We start from the raw sequence: 22636 nt of genomic DNA, 5'->3' as shown, positions 1-22636 counted from the left end.
ATGAACAGAACAAGAAAGTTTACCTTGTGTATAGATGCATAAATGCACATGTACTTTTTTTCTCTTTTTATATTATATGTAAAATTGCGGTATTGGATATTGTTGGCCACCTACAAGCATTGTTATATTTGTATGTTTATATTTGTGTTTGTGGATATTTACTTACTACCTTTGAAATAAGTGAATTGTAAAAAGACCAAACTTTATTACTCTGTTCCAAAAGTCTGTATGTATGTACACTACCTACCACTCAGAATTGCTGCCCTGAGCCCGCTGCCAGCTGGCTGCCAGCTGGATATATGTATATATATATATATATATATATATATATATATATATATATATATATATACATTCAGTCCACTCAGAAAGCACAGATCTGTATACACCCCATCATGGACAAGCCAGCAGTTCAAGGCGGCTGCATCTGTATATCAAAATGATGTCATACACCAAATACCACCAAATACAGACTTCAACGAATATAAACATTTTACAATTCAGTTGAAAGGGCTTTTGAAAACGGATCTGATCTGTAATTGTAAAATCATCAGGTGCCTTTCATTACCTTTTTATGGTATTTTTATCGGATTATTTTGTTTTATTTGTATTTCCCTGTAGAAGTGTGTTTTCCTGCAAAAAAAATAATGAATAGAAATAAAAATAATAATTAAATGCTAAACATTTTTGCAAAAATAAAACATTAGACATTGAAAGTGGATAATATAATCATGTTTTTCAACAGTATTTCCTTTCTTAAAACAAATATTCATTATAACGAAATAAAACTGGAGCCTTTTTAGTTGCACTAAGACATGATCCTGGACGCTGGGTATTGTTAAATTAAAATCCCTTATCTGTCATAAACTAGATTAATCTTACTACTGCTCTCTTTTACTAACTCCACTAATGCTTTTAACCGCATTTCTTCTCAGTGTAAGACTATCTCTCACTGGATATTACTGCTGTCAGTTATGACTGTTCAATTCCACGGGCCACCAATGACTCCGAAGCTCATTACTCAACAGCTCATATGAAAAGCACAGATGACAGATCGGTGACAAGACGTTGTTCCTGACTAGGATTGGACAGGCGTGACAGACAGGACAGCACTGATTGCTCAGACATATTTCTACCACCCTTGTCAGCTTGCCTCTGACAGATTTAATAGCCTACCAACAAACAAAAAACGGATTGGCATTTCTTTTTGCTGACATTTTACACTCTCTCACACACACACACACTAGGCATTATATCATTAGTATCAAGAAAAAGCTCCTGTGCTTAGTATAACATTTACATATTACCTCATCCATAAACAGAACAGCAGCCTTGCTTAGTCATTCTCAAGGAAGCAGCCCTGCAGCCTTGAGCTCAATAATAAGAAACTTTCCTTCCTCTACAGTTGATTTTAGGCCAATCACACCTGTTTATGGCTTTAATTAACAAATCAAATCCAGTTGGAAAACAATAAACAGAAGTAACAGTGTGCTCTCATCTAAGGAGCTTAACCTTAATAGCCTGTGATGTCTGTATAACACAGCTAGGTGGTCACGTGATTAGTGGCATCATGTAACAGAACAAGCATTCAGAATGTATTAGATTAGAGCTTTGGTATGCATGATGTCAGATAAAAAGTGTGAGAAAAATGTTTTTTCTTAATGTGAGGGAAAAAAATTAACCCCAGAGAAACTGAAACATCTTTCAAATTCAATTTGTTTTAATTGTATAACGAGAACTGTCTGGTCCTTTTGTAACAGCCACTGAAACAAAAGTGATGCAGAAGTGCAGGTTGACCAAACAAATCAAAACCACATAAACAGAAAAATTGAAATTGCTAACCTACAGTGACTTATCTCAGCAGCACATTTCAGTAGAAAGTTAAACATGAGAGCATCAGAACATGAACATTAAGAAAAGAGGAGAAAAAGAAAAGATTTCCAGTGGTTGGCATCATAGAAAATTCACTTTCTTGGCTGATTGTGGGAAAAAAGAAAAAAAAAGAGAAAAGTAATGCTACAGCTTTTACAAGTTGACTGACACAAAAACTCCTCATGCCATTCCCTAAGAAGACATGACTCAAACCACAGGTTCAAAATCTCCTACTGTAGCTCAACAGCAAATTTGGCTAGCCTGATCTACACAACTGAGATGTTAACATTAAATCACATTAACGATCTATAAAATACAAAACAAGAATAGATTAACTGTAAGCTTTCAAAATGAGGAGTGGCCCCACTGGCTTTTATGTTTCCCATGTGTTACAATTCTATGAGACAGTCTGTGCCAGGGTACTCTGGGAGGTTAAGCTCGTATTTTTTCTGGATGTCATAGGGCAGGAAGCGCCCGGCTAAGAAATGCTTCCCTGAGAAACTCATGGCGCACTTCTTCGGTGCTGTAAGTGAGATGAGAACTTCAGGGTGTATCCCGTCTTGGCTTGCTTCTTCTACGTCCCAACCTGAGGAATAAGACAAGAAAAGAAAAGTAAAAGAGACATTTTAGGAGAGAAGGATTGTGGGTATTGTGGGTATGATGAGCTCACACTGTTCTGTAGCATAAGATTTATCCTCCACATGTGCCTCTAGACATGAAAAAACTCCTGCCAGGCAGCCAGGGCTCCTGGGGAGCTGCCTGGAAGCCATTTATCATGTTGTGTTTCTGAGCCTCAAGCCAGATACCTTTGTTCGAACACTTACCTGAGGGCACATCCACACTGGCAATGGGGGTCTTCACTTGCTTCAGGGTGGCCAGAATACCAGAGTAGGGCTCCTTAATGTTAGCAGGGTCTGCCTCTGGGCCCAGCATGGCATCAATCACCAGATTGTAAGCATCGTTTATGAGCTGCACCTGCACAAAACAGACAGCGTTATGAATAAATGAAGGGTTCACCTCCTAAACAAGATACATCCAAATCAGTGGTTTCCAACCTCGGGGTGTGAAGCCCTCCAAGAGATCGCAAAAAAGATCTGTGTGGTTACTAGATGATTTAACTCATATACGCTGCTGTAAAATCCAGCTAGAACCAGCTTCAAAACATTGGTGGTCACTAGCTGGTCTTGCTGGATTTACCTGCCGATTCAGCTTGCTCATGTTGGTTTAATTGGTGATCAGCTGGTAGACCAGTGTTGAGTAGCCGGTTTTGGCTGGTTTGAGCTAGGTGTTTGACAGCTGGTAAACCAGTTACCAACTCAGTGCTGGTAGCTGGCCTACCAGCTGTCAAAACCTAGCTCAAACTGATCAACCCAGTTCCCAACTCATTATAATTGTTCCTTCATTCCATGCTGGCTGTATGGAGATCCTTTTAAAAAGTGACTATAGATGAGTTTCTGTTCTAGCTCTAGCCACTATTATAGCAACAAGTAGGGCTTGCAATATACCTTTGCTGGCGTATAAATATTACTCAAATTAAACAGTATGAAAAGCAATGATGCCTCTTTGCTCTAACTGCTCACAGTTCATACATAAAATACAATCTGTGACACAGACATTTGTTTTCATATTAAGGGGTCACAAACCAAAAAGATAGGTAACCACTGATTTAAATATGAATCCCCAGTTTAATTAAAGCGATCTGCACTTTTAGAAATGACTTTCCAGTGTATAATTGTAATTCATTGGTCGTTTTCATTATACTATTCATACCCCACAGCATGCAAAGAGACTATTCCATTTTCATTTTATCTGTGAAGCAAGACAAACATAACCGGGGATTTAATATTAACAGACATGATGAAACATAAATGTAGTCAAGACTAGTCGCATTGCAAAGATTGTGTGTGTGTGTGTGTGTGTGTGTGTGTGTGTGTGTGTGTGTGTGTGTGTGTGTGTGTGTGTGTGTGTGTGTGTGTGTGTGTGTGTGTGTGTGTGTGTGTGTGTGTGTGTGTGTGTGTGTGTGTGTGTGTGTCTGTGTGTTTGAGTAGGAGAGTCATAGATTTCCTTTAGCATTAAGGAAAAAGTGTATTTCCAATAACATGCTGCTGACCTCTGTGGGCAAATAAGAGAGAAAAGGGATGTCCATCTTCTCACACTGAACTGTAAAGTCCTGGTGTACACTGTGAGGGGAGCGTTTAGGGTGGTAGATGGTGGGCTCATATTCCTGTGTGAGATGAGGAGAAAAACAACAGGGGTGGGGGGTTGCACAAAGGAGGAGAGAAAAAGGATTATGTAATATCAAGGCACTAACCAGTGATTTCAGCCAACACTGACATGACTGGATGTGGATGATGCCTGAATGTACATTTGGCCTGTAGCTCGCAACAAGTAAAACATACTTTAAAATATTTCTACAGTCTGCTTCCTGAATGAATACTTCCCATATAAAATGTATGCTGAGAAGAGTAAAAATCCAGACACCCATGGTCTGAAAGGTCTGTGATGCTCAACAGGAAGCACCTGTGATCCATGACCTTTACACTGTCACAAAGATAAATCCTAAAACCTCAGATCCGCTGTCAGTAGTGTAAGCATGCGTGTTTGCACGAGTGATCATGTAAAAAAGTTAATATTATAATTTCCTCAAAAAGATATTCCTCAACAAGTATTTACATATGTCATATGTAGGGTCAGTTCACCCAAATTGAAGAAAAACTTTTTTTACTCAACTGTAGAGGTATCAGGCTATTTGGATGGTTTTTGTTTTATTTGTCCAGGTTTTGCAATGTCTGTCTCAAATGCCAATACAATAGAGGTGAAAGGAAATGGAAATTTAGTGGTGACAGTATTTAAAGATTACAGTTAAAATTTCAACAGCAAGATCTCCAATCAAAGAAGTGTTTCGTTACTCTAGATAATCCACAATATGTGAACAATATTTATAGGGATTGTTTTTCCAGTAAAAAGTAGCTCCAATGAAAACTGTTGACAGCACAGTCTGTGCCAGATTATAGTTTCTGGAAAATCATGTTGCTGTTGAATTACACAAAGAAAGTTCTATTCACCTGTATTGCATTGAGGTGCAGACAGAAATCTCTATGTAGCCAGTGAATTCCACCCAAGCCAAAGAACCATTTCACATATCACATAGATAGTGAGGATTTTTAGTAAAAAACAAAACAAACAAAAAAAAAAACTTGTTGAGCTGTGAGCTGCTCTACGCAGGAAGTGATCTATCAGGTCAGACAGACGGCTGCCTCCCTTAGGGATCCTTAACCAAACGTCCAACTTAACCAACTGTCACGGCCTCCGATCAACTGACGTCATCTCCATCTTGATGTTTGCAGAGGACAGAGCAAGCAGCCGAGCAAAATACAATCCACTGTGTATGTGTGTCCCTTGGGGTTGCCAGTGGCCTCATCATGCCCTCGACCTCATCAGTGGTTATAGTGTGTGAAACTAGGGAAGAGCTCGCAATGTCAGTGTCACTGAGCATGAACAGAAATGAACCGTGAGACAGAAACAAGCAAAGGGTATAGAAATGGTCTTCTTCCAGTTAATGCGTACATTTAAAAGGGTTACACTTCCTCCCTCCATTTTTATACACAGACCATTAGGAATGAAGGAATGAGGTCTGCAGCACAATAAAGTCCTTATCTGGTGAAACAACAACATTTCAGCATGCAAAAATACTTTGAAGACATGTCAAAATTTAAAATTTAAATTTAATTTTTGCATTTTAAAATGTACTTATTTAATTGCATTATTTTTTTGCTGTAAATGTATATAATAAAGAAAAATTGAATTTGGTTAATCCCAATTATAACGTGACCAACTTTAGTAAGGCAAACTCCCTGCACTTATTGTCTAAAGAGCACCATTAGTGAGCCAAACATAACATCATGTCCACTTGTCTTTACATGAACAATATACCGGACCTAATGTGCATAGGATTTGTTTTTCTCATCCAAGATTAGTTGTGGTCAAGGAAAATCTTCCAGTATGCAGCGTTGTGCTTTTCCCCATACCTAACAGTGGAAATAATCAATGATGCACAACAGACTCAGACACAAGCCAGTTTTGAGAACAAGAACGTCTTGGAGTGATGTTAGAAGCATGTCGGCCTGTTAGCCTGCAGCTGATCATTCATTTCTTTGCTCTGTCTAATCACATTCACAGCTCTGCATCAGGGGTTCAAGGCTGTGTGCGTTTGTGTGTGTGTTAATGTGTCCGTCTCACATGTATAATTGCATGTCCTCCTGCTGACAGGGATCACATCACACTATGAAAAACATACTCAGTCCAAAGTAAGTACTCGTGTTTCTCAAGTTTGAGCAAACTCAGACAAGTGTGGGTCCCAGTCGACCCACTATAGTGTTCAGCTACTTTAAATAATAATAATAAAACTGTATGTATTGGCACATTTCAAAATGAAGTACAATGTGTTTTATGACAGGAGAAAACTACTAAAGAGAAGACATGCAAAAGTGGAAGTAGAAGCATTAAATAAAAGGCAGAAAAAAACATAAAATTGGAAACATCATGAATAAAAAAGACATTTATAAAAAAAAAAATTAAAAATTAGTTATATAAAAATGCCCTCAACCACACAACAGTTTGTCTGGGGGAAATGAGAAAGGAGAAGTATGGGTCATGGAATCAATGCTGATTAATTTGGGTTTTCTAAAGTTTAGTTTGAGGCTCCTTATTCATTTCTGGAATGCCACAGTGAAATATATCTCCCTCTGCGCTGACCTCTGACCTCATCCATGGCCTTAAGAGGAAAAAAAGACAGAGCTAGGGAGACAGAGAGGCACAGAGACTCCATAGAGAGCCATCAGGCCGCCTATAAGGAGTCCATCTAACATGGCTTTAATCAGAACTATCAAAGCACTGTATATCTAGTATGTCAGACACATATGGTAAAGTGTATAGATGCATTCCATTCTAAAACCAAAGACCCCTAAACACAGATCCAATATTCCCCTCCAATAAAGTCATAGGCTGAGGCATAGACTCCAGCACAAGGAACTTATATGAAATTAAGTTCTAGTCATGATCTGTAATGGATTTTGAGAGGATGAATCCTCCCTCAAAAAACAGTTTGCCTTGAAATGTCAGTCAGTGTGCGGCCTGTGGGGCAGACGTCGTGGTCATGACATCATATGGTGGCTGTCGAGCGTAACATGCAGACGGCTTTAACTAGAGTAACAATAGCATGATATCATGACTGTCTGAGGGCCCTTGCAGAGAGGGTAATGGGATAACTGCTCTGAGCCGTTTACAGGAGCTGAAGTGAAATTCTGTAAAACACAGAGGGCCTGTATAGGGGGTCTCCTTCTGACACAAGTCAAAGTGCGCAAGACTTTTCTTTTCTTGTGATAAAGTCTAAACGGCAGACTGTGTTTTACAATTGATAATTTGTCTTGTATTTCAATGTATAGTTGATAGATGTATTCTGATAAATACTTTTCAGTGTTGTGTGATATTGTTGGGAACCATTTTGCACTTAAAAATACAGTAGATGACTTACAAATATGCGCAGGTGTCGGGCACACACCAGGCCAATGGAGCCATTTTGATCTGGACCACAGATCACCAGCACTGTTGGCTGTTTCTTTGCTAGAGAGTTGAGAGGGTAGGCCTGGTGGAAAAAAAGAGAAAAAAAGATGCTGGTGGTTAGAAACAGGAGTTGGTGGAAAGGAAAAGCACAAGACAGAGGGATCAGGAGATGTACAGAAGAGAAAATAAAAGTGGTTATTGATAGCGAACAATAGTGAGACAAAAGTGGAAGAGGAAGACAGATAGTCAGGAGTAGACAGTATTTATGCCTCAGTTTTAGAGGGTTCTTATTCAGTACAGGTCATTTGATCTGTGCCTCTGCCACTCCATCATCAGTGTTCCTGACTGCAGCATGCTAGGCATACCAGACGAGGGTGGAAATGGCACCAACTCAGTTGTCTCTTCCCTCTATTAGAAAAGGTGCAATCTCATTAAAATAACCCTGGCATCAGTGGAAAAAATACCCATGTCCTCGCCATGGGATGCTTCCGGATATATAACTTTCCATTTCGGCCCTGGCTGCTGCGGGCTGCTGGCATCTGCTTCATTTACTGGCCACATATTCCCTTGTAAATCACACTGCACCTTCTTAAACGAGACAGGTATTTGCCTGCGGAACTGTCAACCTGATTGGCTAATCTTCCCTCTCCAACACCTTAACAGTATGCTGTCTGTGTCTGTGTATGTATGTGTGTGTGTGTGTGTGTGTGTGTGTGTGTGTGTGTGTGTGTGTGTGTGTGTGTGTGTGTGTGTGTGTGTGTGTGTGTGTGTGTGTGTGTGTGTGTGTGCACTCATTCATGATCATTACTAAAAGCCTGTCTGTTGGTGTCTCCAAGTGTCTGTTTTCATTTTCCATCATTCTTGTGAGCTAAAAACTCATTGCCACATTATACACTCTGACTGTTCTTTTTATTGTTTTTGAACATTTTACAATTAATGAGAGTTTCTGAGCTGTTTGGTTCTGCAAGAATGATAGCAAAGGTCACAGCATAATTTCATAAAGAAGAAGCACTTGAATGGGGGGAGACAGTTCACACTAGCTTCTGGAAATCCTGTCCAATTAGAGCCCAATAAATGCATGTTAGAACACATGTCGTAAGACCACTTAGCTCAGTTTTATCGCTGCTTCATGACTGCAGTTCACACCAATGTCTCAGATCGCAGCTCACAAATTATAGCTCGAGTATTTTGTAATCATGGGTCATGTAGAAGAATTGCAGGATAATGTATTGATAGATGAAAACAAGATGTGTCAAAATAGGAGTTAGCATTTATTGGGAACTCAATCAATAATCATTTAACTAGCAGATACTTATTGTAGTTAAAATAATTAAGTAATGTTATTAAGGTTGATACAAAATATAAAAAAATACCCAATACATTAGTAAAATTACATTACATTTGTTTTCTATCCTGATTACTACATTACTGGACACCTTATGACCCAATAAGCTCCTCATGATCAAAAAATATTCTATGGCTTCTTTATTTGGTTCCTTATAACTAAATCACTATACCATGCAATTATTTTAGAAGTATCCTGTAAATCAAAAAGTAGTTATAAGATAATTTACTGGACTTTACCCCTTTATTGCAAGAATTTTGGTCTTCTATAAATGTTTTTTATTGTACCCTGTAATTATTCAGAGTTATTTATGTGAGTGCACCAAAATTACAAAATAATTACACCATCATTTGCAGGCTGCAGTATAAAATGTTACCTGATTCAAACTAAAACTTTCTATGCTGCTTCTTAAACACATTAAATCATCCTCTGTTGATTTTTGACCTCTGCCAAATTTCTTCCACTGTACATAAAACACATTTACTTCCACCTCTACGAATACAAAACATGAGAAGGCTCTTATGGAGAAATGGGCCACTCAAGCCACACATGCTGAATTGGATATAACATATCAGAGCGTGTTAGCTAGAGCGATGAATGCATGAGTGGAGACAGCAGTCATTAGTAGAGAGTGTGATGGTCACTGAGAGCCACTGGACTGATGGTAATATTAGGAAAAAGGAGGAGAGGGTGATTAAAAGGGGCGAGACTAAAGAGAAGACAGTAAAACTATTTCATTTTCATATCTAATGAGACTGAAGCTCTTAGTGAGTTTCACACTGTATAACCTGATGTTAATGATACTTTTCACCGTGTTCATTTACAGTGGCACTCTCTCTCCGTGTGTGTGTGTGTGTGTGTGTGTGTGTGTGTGTGTGTGTGTGTGTGTGTGTGTGTGTGTGTGTGTGTGTGTGTGTGTGTGTGTGTGTGTGTGTGTGTGGCATACGGTCAAGCTGTCTGCGTTGACCTGCTCCTCAAAGGGAAATGGTAACTTTAATTACTGCAACCAGCCACAAAAGACTAATCAGCTCTGATAGTGCTACCCCCTGCTGTGAACTCATCCATATACAGTAGATGCTACTGTACTAAAATAGACTAAAATATTTTTCCAATGATTAAAGGTGCAGTTGGGTATCAATATTCTTCATCTTAAGGGTGTAAAAGGGGTCACTTGTGACCCACAGAGAATGATCACCCTCTTCTACTTTTCCATTCAGCGGCCCACAACTCTGCTCTGATGAACCATTTTCCTGCAAAATTCCCATTGTGTTCTTCCTGCACAGTGCCAAGTGTTGGTCGGACAAAGTTAGCAACCAGTGAACATATAATAATAGAGGACTTACCAAGGTATTGGACTTACATTTGTCAGGTCAGCAAAAAACAGGACTCCAAATGAAAGCTTATTAGCTCCATGTCTGCTGTTTGTTTGAATAGACCATTATCAGCTAGTATGTTTTCCATAAAAATTATAAATTATAGTGATAATGCTCACGGCAGTTCATGGCCCTAAAAAACTGTTTTAAATAAAGTGTGTTGTTAGTGTAAATTACCAAACTGCATTTGTTTGGCTCTCTTGAAATTCCTTCATTCCTTTATACTCTCTGTCTGTGTTTCTTCCTTCTCGTCATGTTTTTGTAATATACACAAAAACACATCACAGGGTTTAATGACCTCTTCTCAGAATGTTGAGGGCCGTCGGCAGGATCAGTGATATCGGAGCTGGAACCATTTCAAGCTTCTGGAGAAACCATTAAAGCCACATACTGTTGAAGTTGAGCAGCTAAAAAGAGAGCAGGCCGGATCAATGCAAGCAGTTCACTGATCTGTTTTGAATCATTTGTCTTATCTCACTTGCAAAATAGGCATGATACACTCTGATGAATAACTACTTATTTATTCTGATGGGTCTTACTAAACAATTCAAAGTAATTATAAAAAATATCAGCAGAGGGAATTTCTAATGATTTCCTGTATGTGTTGATGTTGTTGAAGGTGTCCTTCTCTCTGATTATTTTTTAAATGAAAAAGAAAGCTTGTCAAGGCAATCTTTGGATAATTTCTCAATACTTAAATCAATATATTAAAAATGACTAAGTATGGCCTGATTCTCTGTGCTTCTAAAAAGACCATAGCATGCCAAAAGCACACTAAAGTTTTATGTTTTTTTTATCTAGGAGTGAGAATAGCTTCACTCCTACTATCTTATATCAAGTGATAGAAGAACATGATACACTTTATTCCAAAATGATATCACTTGTTTCAATAAAATTCTCAAATAGCTCAAACTGCCCTGGCAACAAAATGACATGTGATCACAGTGATGTTTTAGAAAAGCTAGGTAGTCTTTGTTTCTAACTTAAAAATACATGAGGACCATACTCAAAGTATGTGGTACTTTATAAAAAACTTTAATAAATGAGACATTTTTGAGGAATGGAAATTTAAGACCCAAATGAGAGAAAGATCAGAAGTATGTGGGATCTACTGCAGAACATTGTAAGGACTCCCTCATACACACACTCGTTCACACGCACACATACACCCAAGAAAGATGGCTGTTTTGATTGTAATAAGCTCTCTAAGGGAATACCCTTTGAAATAAATGTTAAAGGCACATGTGCTTTCACCTCCAATCAGGCTGACACACACAAGCTGAGCCTCTGAAAACATTATAAGGATCCTAAAACACAAATACATTCACATATGCTCACAAAACCAATGCCTATTAATATTAGCACAAGAAGACCAAACTGCAGTATAGGGGCTCCTGTAAACGGGAGACTAATTTTCTGCTGCGTGGCAACAAAAACGTCTCCTGTCTCCTCTCAGGTGTTGAAAAGCCTCAGACTGATACAGAGTCACACACACAGGCAGTCTGGACCTGGTGGCTGCGGCTGCTGCTGTTGGAACAGTAAAGGGATTACTTACAGAAAACCTATAATCTATCTTGCAACCAGAGGTGTAGGTGTGTGTGTGACTGCTTGTTTGTGTGGTATATTCGGAAACCAACGGCAGTAGTCCAGCAGTGAAATCGGTGAAATCAGACTGTCTGCATCTCTTTTGACTGTAATTTCCCTTAAATAGCAGTGATGTCATGTAAGCGGTAGCGTGCTGCTGGCGGCTGTGGGCAGCAGCGACCCTGGGCGTCCAGGCCATGTTTGTCTAGTAAGGCTATGCTGTTGGGGGTTGGTGGTGGAGGGCCAGGCATGGGGCCAGCAGTGGCTGATGATAATAGAGGGGAAGTGGATGTGGTGGGTTTAATCATACACTCTGAGGGGGAGAACATAACGTCTCTACCTCTGACTGATGCTGCCACTCTGCCTGTTTAAGGCTTAACTGTTATTTCTTTCTTATGTTCCCAGTTTAATTAAAACAGCTCTCGTGTCTGTTTCTCACCCCCTAAGAATGTTGTGCCTTATTAGCTAAACAATATATAGTTGTATTACTAAAACATTCATGATGATTAATACAAAGTCCTATAAAACTAAACCAATTTAAAGCGTAAAATAAACTTCATTCATGCATGCGTTAATGACCAATATGTCCAACTAACACCACTAAAACCTGCATTCACTGATTTTCTAAGCCATTTTGGGGCAGCTGTACAAGTAGTAAAGACAACATTGACATAAAGTCCCCTTATAAAGGTGATCTGGATTGTGTCAGCCCATTTACACATCCAACACACACTGAATAACATTAGCATTCATTTGGACTCATTTTTCACAAGTCTAATATTCACTGTCTTCTAAGCTTTCTTTTAGGTTGTCAGCATCTCCTGAGGGAAATAGCTGGCTCTTTAGCTGCTAAATGCTTCGCTATGTTCACGAGGTAGTTGCTTACTTAGTCTGTCTGCCAATTGGTGCTGGGCAGGTAGCGCACAGAGGGTTTATTAGAGTTATTTTTGCTGAAAACAGCTTCCTGTTGCTGTTGGAGACTACGTTAGTGAGTCAAAACAGTAAAGTTGCAGGCCATAAAACCAAAACAGTGAGCTGAAAGACGCTGTAAAGCTTGACAGACTGAAAGGGACTGTAGAGTTGGGTGATAATTTTCTTTTGGTTCGCCACTGCATACATTACACATAGTCATTCAGTTCACAGTTGATTTAAAAATAGCTAGTGCATTTTAAAGAGAGCACACGTCACTGTAATGTTCTTACTCCATAGACGTGACACAAATCAAATCAAGATTTTCCTTTATCCTGCTTCCACAGAAATCTTAGTATGTCTGATGTTTTGGGCAGTGTTATTGGAAATTTTTCCTCATCTCCATTTTGTTTGCAATGTCAAAAACAACATTCTTCTCTCTCATGATGTTATGTCTTTCTTCACATCGTTATTTGAATCTGCCTGTGTGTCCTGGGGCTTTCTCTCCCTTTTGTCCTCTTTTGTCTGTCACCTCCTCACTTTTTCTGAGCTGAAATATTAGGTGTCTCATCCAGCTGATGTTATCATCTGATGTTATCATGTTTTATATCTTTTCCCTGCTTCTGTCTTTCTCTCTCTTTGTCTGTCTCTTTCCCTCTTTTTGTCTTCATCCGTCCTCATGACAGCAAAGCAGGGCTTGTGTGTCTTGTATCCCAGACTCTTATTCATCACAGCCTGTTGAAGAGACCACGGAGGAAACCAGTGTGGCGTTAAACCAAGCCAGTGGTCTAGTCAAAGGGAACCACATGTATTCCTAACAGCCCTCCCCCACACACACACACACACACACACACACACACACACACACACACACACACACACACACACACACACACACACACACACACACACACACACACACACACTTTAGCTTGAGACAGTCCAGATCACAGCGGAATGAAACTGAAACCACACAAGAGAAGAAGACCTGTGGTTCTGGACCGGTGCAGCGAGGAGCACTGCCACAGAATGAGCTCAGGTGTTCTGCCCTGAGGTGAGCTGCTCAAATGTTTTCAAGTAAATGTCATAGAAAGTTAGAACATTTCCTCCAGATATTTTGTATGGTCATTCATGCAAATAAGGAAGGTGTAAGTAGCAACAGCTGTGACTTTTTACCCTCATGTACAATCAAACAGTCTCACTAGGATCTTTTTACAAAAAAGAGGGTTGGAATTTGTGACCTTTAGAAATGGTTTGCTGAGTGATACACAGTGTGGGCTATTAAGCGGATTTGCACAGGAGTGGGTTGGTTGAGGCCACAGTTTGATTTATTTTTTAACTTTGGGTTGTGACAATGGTCGTGGGTTGGATGCAGAATAGGGCTGTAATTGGAAAAGAAATACATAACTTTCTCTAATTTGATCATTTTTTCACAAACATTTTGTGGATTTGAAAAAACTTCAAACCCCTGTAAAAGGGATTGGATGAATTTGTGTTAATCCCTAAAGCTACAAGATTGCAATATGGTGACGAAAAACTTTCTTTGACATTTTTAAACAATTATTAAATGTTTGTAGTGTTGAACTTTGCTGTTCTTTTGCAATGCAAACACAGAGCAGAGTGGAGGGGAGGATAAAACTCACATGGAAAAACATATAAAATATATGAAAAATGAAGTTACAGTATACAGTGCAGCTAGTCAGAGTGTTGCTGAACACACCAAAATGCAAACACACACACACACACACACACACACACACACACACACACTCACACACATAACAGTAAATGGAAACCACTGTTCAGAGATTGGTGCCACTGGTTTACTAGTCCAAAGAAAAGAGAGGGAAAAGAGAGAGAGAGAAAATAGTTTTGAGAGCATAACAGCACATTCGCAATAAATGAGGTTTCCCAATAAAAACATACAGTGATGTTATTTGCCTCAGCATTTATTTATGGTGATAGTATCAGATGTGAGCCATAATCACATATGTACATGAATGTGTGGATGAATGGGTGTCTGCGTAGTGTTTATGTATGCATATATACAGTATAGACAGATGGATGACTTAATTATAAATGAATGAATTTAATAAGAGAAGAGTTTTGGCTTCATGCTGTGTTTTGCTTCACTAAAGAAAGAGGAAAAAATACATAGCAGCTTTGCTGATAGATGTTGTAAAGTACAGACCTTAGTAATGGCAAGAGCACAGGCGTGTCCCCAAATCTCTATCAGCTGCTGTTGTCCAAACTTGTAGTCCCTCACAAGCTCTGTCTCGATAGATGCCGCCTCCCCTTTACTGTCAGACAGAACAAGACACAATGCACGATGAGTGAAAGCAGTATCATTTTTGTTTTATCATCAGCCTAACTGTTGGTGGAGCTGTTCAGGGAGGGAATCAGGGAGTTTATCTTTAATATGTTGTCACTGGTCTGCACCAAGAAATACCCCGCGCTCATTAAAAGGCTTCACATGCAATTCATAATTTAGCCATCCAGCAAAAATGTGATGAATTTAAATGATCTACAGAGGGAATTAAGATATCATACCAGCTTGAATGTATATGAATATGAATATATATAAATAGGCCAACACTACCGGGGGTATTTAAAAATGACATTCAGTTTTTTCACGACACGAAATGATGCTACATATTCGAGTAAGAACACAGTGACATATAAAATGGGGGGGAAATGCATTCACAACTTGGTCTGCCTACACGCACATACACTTCAGGGGTTATCACATATCTGCTTTAGCAACAAGTGTGTCTGTGGGCCTCCAGAAGGTTTTTTCTGAGTTCCTCTTTCAGGACTGTACAGTATGGTGTTTTTGTGTGTCCATATATGTACACATCCTCACATTAGTGTGGTTTCTGTATGGGTTTTTACATTTGTGAATATTCACACATATGTTCTAATACTGATTGCTACTTTGGTTCCTCTTGCCGCTCTCTGCATGGCGACAGTGTGACTAATGCTGTTGTGTTGGAGCCTGCTGGTGCTGGTTTTAACATGGAGGTGTAGGTATGTGTGTGTGTGTGTACGTGTACGTGTGGCTGCCCATGTGTGACAAATACAGTTAGGACAGCACAGCAGTGGGCAGGTGACATGGCCACAGCCACTTTGCTTTCTCCTGTTATTCAAAGTATGAACAGCAGGAGCAGGCAAACGAAAATCATTAGTCTGCCTTCCAAATTTGAGATCTGATTCTGTAACATCCTTGTTACTCTACAGACACCTAGTGGCCCTACTCAGTACTGCAGCTCAAGAAGAAAACCTTGATGATTAAACAATATTTTTCAGGTCTAATCACACCTGTATGTCTTCATTTGTTTTTGAAACCCCTCCTGAGAGATATAAGAAAACTCGACAGCAGGAGGATAATGCAGCAGCTTGAATGAGAAAGAGTTGTTTAAGTGAGATTAGATAATTGTGTCTTCCCTTATAAATGTCATTTATCAGACACTTGCAGATCAGAAAGATGAGAGAAGGATCAATGCACACAAGATCAATATTCTGCCTCTAATCAGCACTCTACAGGGTCTCTCCACTCAGCATCAAATCTTTACCCTCATAGAAGATCAAGAGCCCTGTGCGTGTGTGAGTGCAAGTGTCCTGTATATGTACAGTATGTGTGGGGTTTTTAAAATGTATTTGTGCTTCTTCTAGTCACATCATTTGTTGACATTTTTAAAAAAAAACAAGGACTGCAAAAAGCAAATAATACACCACGCATTGACATTCACTGTATATTCTAGCATCACATACCATGAATTAATTATTTAACATTTAGATTTGCATACAGAGCACTCACATAAAGGATGAAGATACACTGCACAACAGATTTGCTTTAAATGGAGTTGCAGAATTCTGAAGAGATCTATTTTATTTTTTTAATATTTAAATGCTCACTCATTATGGCTATTGGGTGAATATTTGTCTTTTATGCAATAACAATACTTTATTATGCCACTGCCTCACTATTATTGCTCAGCACTATCCATTTTCCAGGAAGAAACACAAACACACACTCGAGGTAGCTTCTATTATTGTTCTCTTTATGCAGAACAATGACAATGAAGGACTGTATTAATCTCTATAGGGTCATCTTGTGTCCTTGCATGTGTGTGTGGGGGGGAGTATTAGACAGAGACCTCATTTAGGATCCTAGTGGCCTGACGGTAGAATATTTCTTGAGCCTCTCAGTGTTGGCCTGTTGTATTCGGTACTAACTTCCTAACTCTAGCCAGGAGAAAAAAGCTGTTATCCAGGTGAATGGGATCCTTACTGATTCTCCTAGTCTTAAACCAAGCCCTAACCTGTTTGGTGCAGTTTCTGTACCGGGCAGTGATGTTACCCGTCAGGCAGGAGTAGAATTTCATTAGTCAAACAGTCTCTGCCTTGCCTTTCTCACCACTAAGTCAGTATGTAGCACCCAGGTCAGGCCCTCTGCGATGTAGACACCAAAGTAATTGAATGTGTCCACCCTCTCCACCAAGGACCCGTTGACATTAAGGAGGGCGTAGTGTCTTCCCTTCATCTTCCCAAAGTACACTGTCAGCTCCTTGGTCTTGCTGACTTTCAGGAGCAGACTGCTGTCTTGACCCCAACAGGTAAGGTCCTCTACTGCCTTCAGGTAGGCCTTTTCATTGTTATCTTTGATTAGGCCCACCACAGCTGTTGATGATGCTGCTGGAGTCAAAAGTGGCTACATAGACATGTGTGTACAAGATATACAGCAGGGAACTCAAAACACAGCCCTGGGGTGCTCCGGTGTTAAGGATGAGGGTAGAAGAGGTGTGTCTGCCTACTCTCACCACCTGCGGTCTGCTAGATGTCAAGGATCCACGAGCACAGTGAGGTGTTTAATTCAAGGTCCTTGAGCTTTGTGGCAAAGAACTATAGTGTTATGTGCTGAACTGTAGTCAATGAGCAGTAATCTCATAGCTCCCTTTCTTGTCCAGGACAAATAGGGTAGTGTGGAGGATATATGCTATGGTGTCTTTGTGAATTGGTTGGGAGAGTGTGTGTGTGTGTGTGTGTGTGTGTGTGTGTGTGTGTGTGTGTGTGTGTGTGTGTGTGTGTGTGTGTGTGTGTGTGTGTGTGTGTGTGTGTGTGTGTGTGTGTATGCGGGAGTGCATGTAAAACAACATGCTTACATGTATTCTATGCCATTATGTCTCTATTCTCTAGTGACAGTGTGGCTAATGCTAAGCCTGCTTGTGTTTCTTTTAGCTTCTTTTAAGACAGTGAGAGTATGTGTGTAAGTATGTGTGTCAGCACGCCAGTGTATCCAAGTGGGGCTTCTGGCATTTACCTGCGCCAGTGGAGCATCAGCAGCTGTCACCCACGGCTCACCTCAGGGATGTTTCCTGAGTCACTGTGACAAGTTGATCTTTGGAAAGTTCACCTCAGTCCACAGGGTTCGCTCTATGTTTGCTGCACAGAGCAGCACCAGAGCTTCTTACAGCTTCTTTCTATTGAGCTGAATTGATACAACATGACGACAGGCTATTTTATGTGCTTGCCTTTGAAACAGAAATCTAATTATGTAAAAATGTGTAGTGCTCTCGTTGGTGTGTGGAGAACCCAGAGTCCTGGACAGTAACAATTCTGCTGCTGAACAAGCAATTACTCTTGATCCTTAACATTACTGACAAAATAAAGTGTCGTGGCCGTACACCCCAACAGCTGCTAGTGTTAGCCAACAGGTTTTGCCACAAGAGAGCAGCATGCAGCATTTAGGACAGATTAAGACAGATGGCTGTTACCATGCTAATTTAAATTCTTTAACAAGTATTTATTTACCGAAATCTATTCAAGTATGTTCTTTTAGCATATGGAAAATTATGTAACCAGTTATTTTTGCATTTAAATGTGTAAGATGTGTAAGACATGGCTGAAAGCTTCAAAACCAAATTGCTTCCCAACCAAAGGAAAGCAGGGATACGCAGATATTACACTGCTCTGGATTTTCAAAATGTGTGGGTGTTTGCATGTGCAGTATGGCTGTAGAAAAAGGGGCCTCATGAGTATTGGCTTCTGTTGCACCTGTAGTCGCGCCATGCAGCAGTTGGCATCCCCTCTCCTAATGGAGAGTTGATTTCCCCATTCTACGTGTGGTGTGCTTCTGCACTGTGACACCTTCATTGTAGCGCTGCTCAACTGTGATCACGACCTGCTTAATGAGTCTGTTTACCTTACACATGAGATACGGTAAAATGAAACTTTAATAGCCCACAATGGGACTCCGTAGCATGAGCATAATATGTGGATGAGTGACAATCATAAAGCACACAAAGATGTCTTTCATCTCTGAACAATCAGAGCATATTTGTGGATAGAAATTAAATCATACATAAACAGTTTAGCAGTACATGCTGTATGTGTTGAGTGACACACACAGAAAATGTAGCACATTTTCTGTAGCTTATAATGCAATCCAAAATAGATGTAGTGAAATTGGCAGCACACAAACATACTAAAATTATCCTGTAATTCCGACCAGCAACACTGATATGCATAATGTTACTGTATATAGTCTGCAGCCGTGAAGCATCTCTGTATCGTATGAGAGATGACTACTGTACTGAAAAGAGAAAAGAGCTTCTATTTTTCTTACACTGGAGGACCGAAATAGCCACACTTCCCACCCACCTTCCTCTCAGTTTGCCTAATTTCCACCTTTCCACCATGATCTGCTGGTGAGATAAGGAGCTTGATTAAAATAACTGCAAGTGCAAGACTGTAGTCAACATCTATCAAACCTCACATTTGATGTTTTCCAGGAGAGCTCAAATAAGACAGAAACAGAAGAAATCAAGGCAGGGCAACTTGTAGCCTGAGGCTTGGGTTCTTTCATGCTCTTTATATGATGAGCATTGAAAACATGGTCTTCATTCAACTAACCAAAACAAATCTACTTTGACAACATTTAATACACTAGTGCCTATGGCTAATGTCCAGCTATGTTTTTACTTTATTTTTAGCTATGTTGACGGTGTGGTTCATGGCAACCGATCTATCAGTTGGTTGTTTCACCTCTTCATTCCTGAATGAGTTATATCAGATTATTGGATGGATTTCCATTAAAATTGTGTACATGGTTCCCAGATAATGCATTATAGTAATATTGGTAATTCTCTGACTTTTCATCTAGTAACACCCCCTTCCATGGAGGCTGCATGTTGCATAGCCATGTTTCTCAAGCAGCCCAAAACAGAAAAGGAAAGAGAGGGCCTTTCATGTTTTGCAAGTTTCGCAACCATCGTAGGTTCTCCTGGTAGGGGAGAAGGAGGAGAGGGGTATTCAGTTTGTTGCAATCTGCAAACTCACTGCAAGATGCAGAATATTTGTTTTGTAAATTGGCGCAGATTTAGTCCAAGCCCCCAGGAACAGCTCAGGGTTTTGAGGTCAATTTGGCCATTGTGACAAATCGTGTAATTACAACATCATGTGATACTATTTGGCCCAAAAAGACTTTTCCCCAAAGACTTACATTGTGTAAGAAACGTCCTTAAATCAGCTGATACATTTATTTGAGCATCACAATCCACACGAAATGACTCATTTCCGGATCAAAAGTTGATCAATTTGCTCTGATCGCATTTGGGAAGTCGAGAAGAGCTGCATGATTGAGTTGTTTAGCAACTTAGCACTTGGCTTTATCGGAAGTTAGTCTTCTCTGCCAGCGGAAGTTTCTAGTAAGCATGCTCCATGGGAGCATTGGATCATTTGTGTAGCATGTTTTCAGGAAGTGGCTTTTTTGGCTTCATGTGCCACTGAGCAACTTTTATAGGAATGAACAACACTGTATCCACTTCCTATTTATATACAGCCATGATTCAGTCATTTCTATGCTAAAATGTTTCAGCATTTCTTTGCATTAAATCTTTGTATTGTTGATCTGATGCTCACTTTTTTTCTGATTGCTGAGCTCCTACAAAACTCCTGAGCTGGAAAGCGGGTTGTGTTACTATGACAACCACAACTGTGAGTTGTCAAGTCAGCTGTGACTAGAGTTTTTAATCAAATTGTTTTCAATGTGGTGAAAAATTATGAAAAATGCACAATAGATGAGCAATAATGATTAATCTTGCAGCATCCCTATTCCATCCTCACAACACCCACTATGGGAACCTTTAACTAATACACCATACCAATCCCCCATACTCACCCCCTCTAAATGTGGAAGTCAGTTTATATTGACTTCCTCTGAACTGAACTTCACCGGGTCATAATTAGAACGGCCACTAAATGGTGTCTGTCACTCAAACGTAACTATAGGTCATTTTTGTCACCTGAATTTACAACGATTAATTTTTCTTGGGAGGACAGGCTCTTAGTAAATGTTAACGTGCTAACTTGCTAAACTAAGATGGTGAACATGGTGATCAAACTAGCTAAACATATGTTAGCTTTAGTCTTTAATAAACAATGACCATGCACAAAAACATTCATCTCACAATGAGAAGAGATGATTTATGCCAGATTTAGCTGTTAATTTCCATCTGCAGCACCTGGGCAGGTACACACAGAACAATTAGCATGCCATGTTAGCATTTAGCCTCAGAGCTGCTAGCCTTTTTGAATTTTTTTAACAAAATGACTCCAAACAAAGCATTATGTGTTACTTTCACAAAAATACCAAGAAAACATTAAGTGTTTTCTCTGAGGTAACCCTAATTTAAAATTCATTAAAGCTATTTTAAAGCTATATTAAAGCTATAGTTCTATTTGTTGATGTAGGTATGTATGTATGTATGTATGTATGTATCGATCCATGATCGATATTGAGTTGCCCTCTTTGTGGCCTTTATCTTTTCACCTTGTTATCCAGAGCATCCATTTATAACCTCAGTCTCTGCTTTAAATCCAACAATATAAACTTTTTTATATGGTCACACTGTGCTTTTTGTAGTAAAATGTATGAACCTTATGCCTACATGTAAGACACTTTCTTAAAATATTTCCTCCTCTTCAGCGCCAGTGCTACCTCATAACAACTGATCATACATCCCTGCAGGTACCTGCTCCTGATTTACTGTTGTGTAATTAACCAAACTGTACCCACTAGTAGAAGGCCATGTGAGTGAGGGGAACTTTTCTACTCTATTAAAGAGGAGGTAATAGTCAGACTCCTGCCTTGGAGAGGGCAGAGAGAATAAAAACACTGTTCATTAAGCCCACTGCGTGCTCCTCTCTGCTCCCCTCTCCTCCCCTCTCCTCCTGTCCTCTGCAATTATCTGTCCACCTCCCGCTCTATGTAATACTCAACAGTTGTCAATGATACTTCAGGTCTTTTAAACACAAATAAAGTAACACATAAAATAATGTGTTGCTACGAAGAGAACCGCTCTATATATGCCTGTTTCTGTCCTCTTTAAAATACTAACATGTGACATTTTCATATATAACAAGCATCTATTTTGTTGCTGTCTATCACAGTTAATGGAACAAGGTGATGATTCAGCCTAAATAGAGTGGTTGAAAGCTTTTGTGTTAGCTACAATTGCTTATCTAGTAAGTAGCCATTGTTGAATACAGAAGGCCTCTCTCAGACACAAATCCCCAAGTGCTCACTGAGTCATGCTCTGTATTTTAGATGAGGAGACAGAAGACTGATATGTGTACTTCCTCGACATGATATTTAAGGATGTTCATTTTTCTTGGAAATTCATTGTAAAAAAAACAACAACAAAAAAACGTACTGTCACAAAAATATAGAAAAACAGGATCTCACATATAACAGAGAGAAGCCTCCACATTGTGATGCAGAACGACCGTAACTGAGCTGTTTGAGAGGAATGTGCATAACATCCTGAGGTACGAAAGTGCAGCAAGGGACCTGCAATATTCTCCAGTCCACTCTTTCCTCTCCTTTCAATCCTTTCAGTCACCCACTTTGCTGGTGATTTCCCTCCACTGCATCGCTCTCTTCTTTGATCACCAAATTTACTGATCTTGTCTCATTCAACTGAGGCTGCCT

The 22636-nt window shown here is 39.6% G+C and overlaps 1 protein-coding gene across 1 annotated transcript in view; it reads right to left on the bottom strand.

Moving 5' to 3' along the window:
* Positions 1 to 2261: 2261 nt before the first annotated feature.
* Positions 2262 to 22636, bottom strand: part of yjefn3 (YjeF N-terminal domain containing 3) — a 44171-nt gene continuing 23796 nt past the window's right edge. The window contains exons 2-6 of the mRNA XM_062424530.1: positions 14837 to 14945; positions 7406 to 7516; positions 3983 to 4096; positions 2697 to 2847; positions 2262 to 2458 (exon numbers count right to left, since the gene is read on the bottom strand). Coding sequence (XP_062280514.1) covers positions 2262 to 2458; positions 2697 to 2847; positions 3983 to 4096; positions 7406 to 7516; positions 14837 to 14945 — 682 coding nt within the window. The remainder of the gene's footprint in view (positions 2459 to 2696; positions 2848 to 3982; positions 4097 to 7405; positions 7517 to 14836; positions 14946 to 22636) is intronic.

The sequence above is a fragment of the Scomber scombrus genome, chromosome 8, assembly GCF_963691925.1.
Source record: "Scomber scombrus chromosome 8, fScoSco1.1, whole genome shotgun sequence".
Classification (NCBI taxonomy): domain Eukaryota; kingdom Metazoa; phylum Chordata; class Actinopteri; order Scombriformes; family Scombridae; genus Scomber; species Scomber scombrus.
Note: the sequence above shows the minus strand (reverse complement) of the source record. Positions and strands in the feature narration are given on the sequence as shown.